The sequence below is a fragment of the Acanthisitta chloris genome, unplaced genomic scaffold (genome assembly GCF_000695815.1).
Source record: "Acanthisitta chloris isolate BGI_N310 unplaced genomic scaffold, ASM69581v1 scaffold7009, whole genome shotgun sequence".
NCBI lineage: Eukaryota > Metazoa > Chordata > Aves > Passeriformes > Acanthisittidae > Acanthisitta > Acanthisitta chloris.
This window is the reverse complement of record NW_008690775.1, coordinates 105,240-114,285: the sequence shown is the minus strand read 5'-3', so window position 1 is coordinate 114,285 and position 9,046 is coordinate 105,240. Positions and strand designations below refer to the sequence as shown.

Below are 9,046 nucleotides of genomic sequence, written 5' to 3'. Positions count from 1 at the left end.
CAGCAACCTCTGCCTGTAGTTAATGCAGTGATATTTCAGAGCTGCTTCACCACAGTTTCTCTGTGTTCTTGGAAAGAAAAGTGCTATGTGACTGCTGCTTTTTGCCCTGGATTGCACTGTAGATGGCACTGTGAAACAAAGATTTTTGGTAAGAAAGGTGTGTTTTACAGCACCATTCTAGATGTTAATTGCAGTGTAATGTGGCTTTCTTTCTAGGTCCCCAAAGTGAAGGAGAAATTCTGAAATGCAGAAAGGCTTATTTGCTGCTGCAAATGGGAATCTGGAATAACTATGAAAAACATACTGAAATAATTGTGTTTGACTGGAACAAAATTCTTGCAAAGTCCCCAAGGTAAGAGCACTTTTATCTTTCAAATGACACTGAAGATTCGCTGTTCTGGTTAGCAACAATATCCACTTGAATCCAATAGAGAATGAAGGCTTGACATTTCTGAAAGTGGCAGCCCAGTGACGCTGAAGGGCTCAGCACCCCTTGCTGCATCTGTCTGCCAAAATTCATTTTTCCCTGCTTTTTCAAAGATCCTCTTGTATTTCTTTACATTAGCAGGCTGAAAACTTGTGTCCTGTCTTCCTGCAAGGCAGACTGAAGTCTGCAAATGTATCATTTCAATGGTACTGGATGCTTTTAGCAGCTTTGCAGTTTGGATGTCACTAAGTTGATGCTTTGTAGTGATACAGTATTCCTGGAGTTGAATATTCTTACAAAGGGGTAAGGTTAGCCCAATGAACCCTGATTTCCCATTCCCTAGCATTAGGGCATGGCTTCAAAAGAGTCAAACTCATAATCAGGGACAGCTTTTGCGATTAGGTCAGCATATAATCATTTCCACTGAGACCAGTTTTGCTCCTGCACTGGGATTGGAGAGAATGCTTGGGCTCACTTCAGTGCTGAAATAGCAACTGTTGAATGTATGATGTACTATTTGGGACTAAAGACTAGCCCCTTCCATCAAACTGCTACCAGAAGTGACAGGTTTAAAATGCCTGATCTGTGGTATTTAATTCCATAGGTTAAACCCTTTCAGTCACACCTCAGGAAACCTGGAGGAAGGTTCCTGTTTTCACAGTGGAACTACAGAGTGACACCAGAGCTGGGGTCTCCACTGATATTTGGATCAGATTCAGTGTTTGCATTTAGAGCAACAGAGGGATGGGTTTGCAAGATGAGCAGATAATGACATCCTATTTAGTGATAACTGGTGCATAAGCTGTAGCTGACTATGTCTTATGGAGAGAGCAAGAAAACTAAGATTAAATTCATCTCTCTCCTAAAGAAATGAGGTTCAGTTGCCTGGGAAAGATTCGGGTGACTAAAATCTGAAATGGTGAGTTGATTTCAGAACCTACTGGGCAGTTTCCTTAGAATAATATTGGATCAACAGCAATAATAACATTTATGCTGGTTTCACAGTGACTCAATCCCATTAGCTGCAGTGCCATTAAGTGGTTCAGCTGGATGCAAGAGGTGAATTAGGTTTAGCTGCTCTGAATTAGCCTGGGAGTGCTGTGTATGAGGTTACTCATAGGGTAGGCAAGGACCAGTGATGTCTTTATCTTCAGGGCTCGATTCATGCTTGCAAAAGACTTCTATAGACAGCTGTCAAAGACCCTCAGTGTGTTCCTTCCTGGACTGGTTTGTTTGCATTAAGGGTGTCAACCTGTTGGGCTCAAAACACAGCACTTAGAGCCAGAAAAGGTATAATTTTGCCAAATAAATCCTTAAAATGTGACTTCTTTACCTGTAATTTTTGTTTCCCGAGATCTGTAGACATGGTGAGCAATTCTTGAGCAATATCTGTGTATCTTTTAAAAAATGTTTGCAGACTGGAGTAAAGTCTGCAAGGACAGCTGAAGGTGCTGGGGATTGCACCAATGGATTTCTTTCTCAAGTATAAAACAGTGTTGCTAAAATATATTTACATACAGCAACCTTTTGGTCTCTTAACTTCTGGTAATAGTAAGTGCATTTGTGATTTCTTTGGGCTTTATCAACGTTCGCAATGAGAAAACAATATTGTTTTATGAAGTGTGAAAGGGGAAATTAAACAAATACTTTTAAATGAGAAAGCATGGCCTCTGCTTTGGTTTCATTTCTAGATGTTTATCAAATTTAAACAAGATCCAACTGCTTCACTTGGCCGTGATGGTAGAGCTATCTAAGACATGAGTTGTTTGGAGTTTGGTCTATTTTTAACTATCAATCTATTCAGCTCTTGAATATTGGATTAGCTGAATAGTTTTGGGTATTTTAAAGATATACCGATAAATAAAATGATGTAGAAAATACTTGGAAGAATCAGAACTGAAATCTGCAGGGGAAAGACATTCCCAAAGGAGTTTTTGGTGCAAATAAACACGTTTGTGATAGGTTTCCCTAATCCCAGTGTGCTGATTAACTGCAGACTAACGTCACTGCTATGAGAGCAGTATTTAGTTCAATTTATGCAAATCTATAAATTGCCCTTAATTAATTTGATGTATTTCTGCTTACAGAATTTGCTGAAAGTGTGGAACATGGTATCTAAGGGTTCAACTACATAACGCCCATTTATGTCTCGCACGGGCAATAAATCATCGTAACTGAGTTTCAGAAGATGATTAGATTCCCTTTCTATATGATGAATGGCATAACATAAGCTATTGAGGGATTTAATTGTAGATATTTGCAGAAAAATTACTGGGGAATTGCGAACTTAGTTCTAAAACTAACATGAGCAAGACTAACAACACACACCTTTAGAACAAATGTTTTCTGTAATGCAGTTTCTTACTCCCTGGCAGAGAAGTGAGTCCTCACATACTTGACTGAGGTGCTGGTTTCATGAATGTTTAACCCTCAGCAAACTTATTGATCTCCAGGAAATCTTGCAGATGTTTTTTGCTTGGGAGGCCCAACCAGTTCCTGTCATGGCTATATGAGAGTTAGTAACGTTAGCAAATTAAGTAAAGTAAGTAAACTAAATAAAAACAGCATTTTTTTTCTATGATTGGGGTAGGTGCAGTTTAGAAATAGAAGCACAACATATAAATATGTATATTTAAATATAAGCATGGATGGATCTTAACAAAAAACCAAACAATAACCCTCAGATTCACAGAAATGTGTTGCATTTATAAGTTGTTGTTACAAATATGTGGTTGTGGATAGTGTGATGTCTTACAGTCATTGCTTTGCTACTAATTCTAAAACATTCTTAACAAAGAACTGATCCCCACTAAATCATGAATATGAGTTTGTCACTTTATATTGTAATAACACATATTAGTTATTCTTCAGCATCTTCTCAGCTTTTCCTTCCCCACCTCGTTTTTATGTTATTCCCTACTCACATTGTTCTTTCACTCAACTGTTTCCTTTTCTGCCTCCAGGATGAGATTCTGTGCCAAATCAATGCTTCTATCTGACTGGCTCTTTCTGGTCTATGTGTTAATGGTCTGCTGTAAATTGTTGTCGGCCTCTAGCCACCATCCCCGGGGGCACACAGGTAGGAGCTTTTAAACTCATTATGTGCTACTGAGACCAATTAATACCACTTGCAGCATGTCAGAGCCCACTTTTTAGCAATGGATAATTGATGAGGCTGTTGACAGCATGTTATAATCAGTGCAACAGGTTAAAAATACAACACCAACAAGAAAAAAAATGGAGTGATTGTAAATCTTCATGGTTTTTTTTCTCTAGGTAGTTTTATGTACTGAAGCTCACCAGACAGTTTTTTGAGTGACTTCATGACTGCTAGGGCTTTGGGATTTGTTTGTGTCATTTTGCTTTATCTTTATCCAAAGACATTCTGAAATGTATCTTTATCTTCTCCCTCTTAATCCTGTTGTTATCAACTGACTTTACAACAGTATCATTGGCTTTGGTGGGCAATAGATCGAAGCCCTCAGACTTATGTTAGCCAATTCTTTCACTAAGTAACACAAATTCTGAACTGTGCTTTTAGATCAGCTTGTGATACTCTCCTCCTTTAATTCTTTCACTAAGTAACACAAATTCTGAACTGTGCTTTAGATCAGCTTGTGATACTTTCCTCCTAACTTGCATAGTGAGGCAAACAGAAAGATCTTGCATTTAAAGGGATGTACTGTTGTAATAGAGAATTATCTACCAGGCACAATGTGTTATTGTATAATAAATGACAGAGAAAGCTCAGAAGAAGCTGAGTTGGCTTCATGGAGTGATACCAGACTGGATCTTTGGAGCAACATCTCTGTGCTAGGGTCATGCAGACACATCAGCTTGAAAGCAGAAAGAGATATAGATGTACCAGTGCTAGTGCAAAGTGTGAAAGTCCAAAATAAAATGGGATAGCTGTGCTAACACTGTATCATGTGTGATCCCAGGAGAGAGAGAAAGGTAAGTTAACAAAATGCCACCTGTGAGTGCAGCTTTCAGGAGAGGTCAGAAGTCTGGCTGTAACACCACAGTGATGTCTGTGTTCTCAGCACCATAGGCAGCTTCTTGCTGGCTTGGGGATTTCTGCTAGTGTTGCTGTTTGTGATGTACTCTCATTCTTAAATAAGGTGTAAGTCCTTATATCCATATGTAATGGATGGAGCCAGACTCTTGTGGGTCCAGATCTAATGTTAGCATCCAGTCCAGCTCAGCACTAGGAAGTGGAGATGCATTTGTTAGAGCTTTCATCCTCCAGATGAGACAAACTATTGATCTCCCTCCTGGCTGCTTCCACTGGTTGTCTAGGTAGGAGCTGAAAGCTGCTCACGTGCTCACCAAATTGTCTTCAGTCCTGGCAAGCAGGACTGACTGTGATGTGCACAGAGCTGCTGTGTCTGTCTGTGAGCTCAGAGCACATCAGCTGTGTGTCCCTAAGAGCTACAAAAACCACTTCCTTGCCTGACCCCATCAGCAGCTCTGTGTTCCCTGGTGCTGTGCAGCACTAGTCTGTGTTTGCCATAAAACACAGTCACAGGTTGTGGAGAATAACTGGCATGTTGCAGGAAAAACCCCAAAGAGTGATTCCAGTGAATTAGGGTTATTGCTGCTTTGCAGGTATCTCTTATGGAAACTAGTTGAATCGCCTGGGTGAGGAAAGGGGTCTATGCACAATGACAAGTTAATTAGGTCCTCTTGACCTTTCCTGTAAACAACTGCTGCTTAGCAGAGCATTTCAGAGCTGACTACACAGGAAAACCTGGAGAACAGCCTTCTGCAGCTTTTGTCATTCAGGGAAGAGTCTTGTCAGAAGAAATGTTATTTTTGTCTTTTCAAGATGCACTTTGCATGTGTACATAAGGGAAATACCTGTAATAAGGCAGTAGTGATCTTGCATTGTATGATGAACACTCATTATCTATTATGCAAATTATGACAATATTTTTTACATAATATTTCATACTACTTGACTGCATGCTTTAATTAACACCAGGAATTCTTTCCACCATATCAAAGAGGTGCCATAAAACACAGTCAAGCTGTTCAACTGTTAAGCAGATTTGTGCACTGTGATTTCTCTGCTAGGCTAAAGAAAAGTTCTGCTCTTCATGAATAGTTTGGTCAGATTGTGGAGCTGTTTCTCAAATGGACACTCTTGAAGCTGGAGACTTCATGCACCTTTTTTAGGTCATGTTGTCTTGTTCTTCCCCAGATGTGACTTTCCCTCATTTGCACACTGAAACTTTAGGATTCCTTGTGGTAGATGAACCAGTCATCCCATTTTTGGTTCTCCAACTCCCTATGTCTGACACATGGCACCATAGAGCATTTTGAGGGCTTGGGGGGTTCTCCTCAAGGGGCCTGTGTTTCCCAACCTCATCTTATCTTAGCTGTTTGACACAACACTTAGCTTGACCTTCTAATGTGTGATCGAATCTGTGATGGAATCTATTATGTGTGCAAGGCTCTGCCTTGTTCATCAGGAAAGCAAATAATTGAGAGCTTTTAGCACAGCCTGTTTTGTGGAAAGCAAATAATTAGCCTCATTTATTTAATACAAATTAGCATGTTCTTGGATGGCAATTGAGATAAAATTTTTGCAGTCAATAGGCAGCATAAACATTTTTCCAAGTGAAGCACATCAGGGGGATGAATTCAAGCTTTGGGTTTGGCAAAGGCTTTGTCTGGTGTCCCTTAGGTCAAGCAGCTGTGATCTGACAGGTACATGCTGAGGTGGGATGGTGCTTATGAAGCATGAGGTGCTTAGCCTGGGGTACTTTAAGAGGAACTGGTTTTTAAGAACATGTTGTACCTTTTCCAGACAATCAGTGTGTTTCAAGAGATGTACTTGACATCATCAGCACCTTTGAACAAAATGCGTAGGTACTACAGCTAAGAAACTTTATTAACTAAGAGCAGACAATAAAATTGGCTTTTTCTTTTCAAAATACTGCCATTTTTAAGGAGCCTAATCTGGGAGAAGGCAATTATTGACTTAGGTCGTGTTAGATGGTGCCTGAAAGAATGACATTGGACAGCTGTCTCTGCAGTATTCAGGCAGGAACAGAGACTAGATCTTAAGGACCCAATAACCATCCTGTTTCTGAGAAGTGGGAGAGAACACCATTGAGCAATCCCTTTGACAAAGGGGACCTCTTCACTCTAATAAAGCGTGAGACAGACCTGGCTCTTTCTTTTGTTCTGTGAAATATTCACCACCATCAAATAACTGTTAGGGGAGAAAGAGACTGTTCAATCTAGCAGCCAGTCCTGCCATTGCTTTGAAGCACTTTGGATCTTGAGCCCAGCTTGGAGGCTGCAGCCTATTTTTCATTGGAACATTGTAATTGCTTTGACTGGCAGAGTTAACTAGGCAAAAGGTAGAGGAGAAATGTTCCTTCTCATTACAATTAGATCACTGAGGATGTTGCTTATGCAAATTATTTCAGCAGCCTCCCTGTACATCTGTGTAGAGAAGACACATCAGAACATTCATCTGACTTTGTTGCTCTGAATTGCCCTTCTGAAGAGTTTCTCTTTTGCACTGAAAATAGCTAAGGGAAGCACAAGCACCAACCTTACTATAGCTATTTAAAATTGGGCAGTATTTCAGGCTCCCTGACTACCTAATACCGATATAATGATCAATTCCATGCTGTGCTGGATGAAGCTACATACATTTAGTACAAGAAAAGATTTGTTTCCACCTCACTGCTATAAGTCAGGATCTACAAATGAAGAAGCATTGAAAAGACACTTTGTCAGGTCACCTCACCTGGGGGCTGGACTTGCAGACCATTAGGTGGTACAGCCATGAATTACCAGTGCACCTTGGCTTTTTTGAAACTGTTGTGTTGTATGTGATGATGCTCACCTGAAATGCTTCCAGCTGCCTTCTGCTTGCTGAAGGGTCTAGATTTTTGGGACAGTGATAGCCTGAGTTGTTTGCTTGCATACCACAGCTGCAGGATGATGCACATCCTAGGGATAAATCACTGTGTGTGGGTGCACTGGGGCACCTTGACATTTTAGCCATCAGGAGGAATAAGTAGCACTTTGTTTCCTGGAGTTTTTCCCTTGCTGCACTGCAGACAGTTTTATTTACAGGGTTGTCAGATGTTGAACAGGAGAGGTCTTCTAAAAAAACTGGCAGTGGCAAGCAAATAGAGATGACCCCCCCAAACCTAACAACCCTTCTAACACCCTGGGGAAGAACACACTTTATGGCTCTTCTTAAGCAGTGAGGGAGGATTAGCAGCCCATGATGGGTAAAAGCTTGATGAGTTGGCAGTGTGGGGTGTGTTATTAGTCAAGCAGGCATAGGGTGAAGAAGAAATGAGCATCACAGTTCTCCTGAAGGATGAATGAGGAATTCAGTGGTGCTGTTGGACTGGGCCCAGGGACAGAGTGGCAGGTGGGAATACCTGATTCTGAGCCTGCAAAAGGTTGTTCCTCTATGCAATAAATAGCAGCTCATGTGCTGGGGCATGTATCAGACATGAGTTGGTCTGCAGGACCCCTCCAAAGCTGCTTTTTAAAACATCACAGTTCTCCTGAAGGATGAATGAGGAATTCAGTGGTGCTGTTGGACTGGGCCCAGGGACAGAGTGGCAGGTGGGAATACCTGATTCTGAGCCTGCAAAAGGTTGTTCCTCTATGCAATAAATAGCAGCTCATGTGCTGGGGCATGTATCAGACATGAGTTGGTCTGCAGGACCCCTCCAAAGCTGCTTTTTAAAAACTGGATGTGAAACTATCAGCATTTTTAGGAATTCAGGCCTGTCAATATCTCTCGATCATGCTTTTGGTTTCAAGTGGTCTGGTAGCAGACTGGATTCTTCCTCACCAATTGCAGTTTTTCAGAAATTTAAGAACATTTTTTTCTCTGATTTTAGGACTTCATGGCCAGATTCTGCCCCCACTGGAGTCAGAGGAAAAATTCCTTACTTATACAGGCTCCAGGACTTAATCTACTTAAAGAAAAGCTGCATGTGTGAAAAATGTGCAGCTTTGTATTACAAATACTGCAGATTTCAAGGAAAAAGGGAAAATCCAGGCTTCTTGTTCTCCCAGTATTTTTGGATTAGAGCGTCCTCCTCTCTATCAGTGCTGTCAGAAAGCCACTGGCTGTGCTCCCAGTTCCACCAGAGGGCCCTGCAAGGCCATGGAAGGGGCTCCAGAATGCAGTCACTGCACTGCCTTCCTCCTGTTTTAAATCCCAACTCTGCATTTTGCTAACTAGAATTATGAGTCCTTTGTATTTCAACGGGTCAGACATGGTTACTGCACAATAAGCTTTAGCCCTTTGTTCTATTTAACTCCTTTTATGTCTTAATGTTTTATTCAGTGTGCTATTTATGTGGTTTATTATCCAGCTTCTAAATACAGGGTAGCTACAATATACAGCTGTTTTAAATCCCAACTCTGCATTTTGCTAACTAGAATTATGAGTCCTTTGTATTTCAACGGGTCAGACATGGTTACTGCACAATAAGCTTTAGCCCTTTGTTCTATTTAACTCCTTTTATGTCTTAATGTTTTATTCAGTGTGCTATTTATGTGGTTTATTATCCAGCTTCTAAATACAGGGTAGCTACAATATACAGCCCTGACTGTAAACAAGTAATA

General features: G+C 40.8%; 1 protein-coding gene across 1 annotated transcript in view; it reads left to right on the top strand.

The window, feature by feature from the left end:
• Positions 1-272: 272 nt before the first annotated feature.
• Positions 273-9,046, top strand: part of FAM19A4 (family with sequence similarity 19 (chemokine (C-C motif)-like), member A4) — a gene marked incomplete at its 3' end in the record, with an annotated part of 43,855 nt that continues 35,081 nt past the window's right edge. The window contains exons 1-2 of the mRNA XM_009081950.1: positions 273-352; positions 3,391-3,506. Of these exons, the coding sequence (XP_009080198.1) occupies positions 273-352; positions 3,391-3,506 (196 nt within the window). The remainder of the gene's footprint in view (positions 353-3,390; positions 3,507-9,046) is intronic.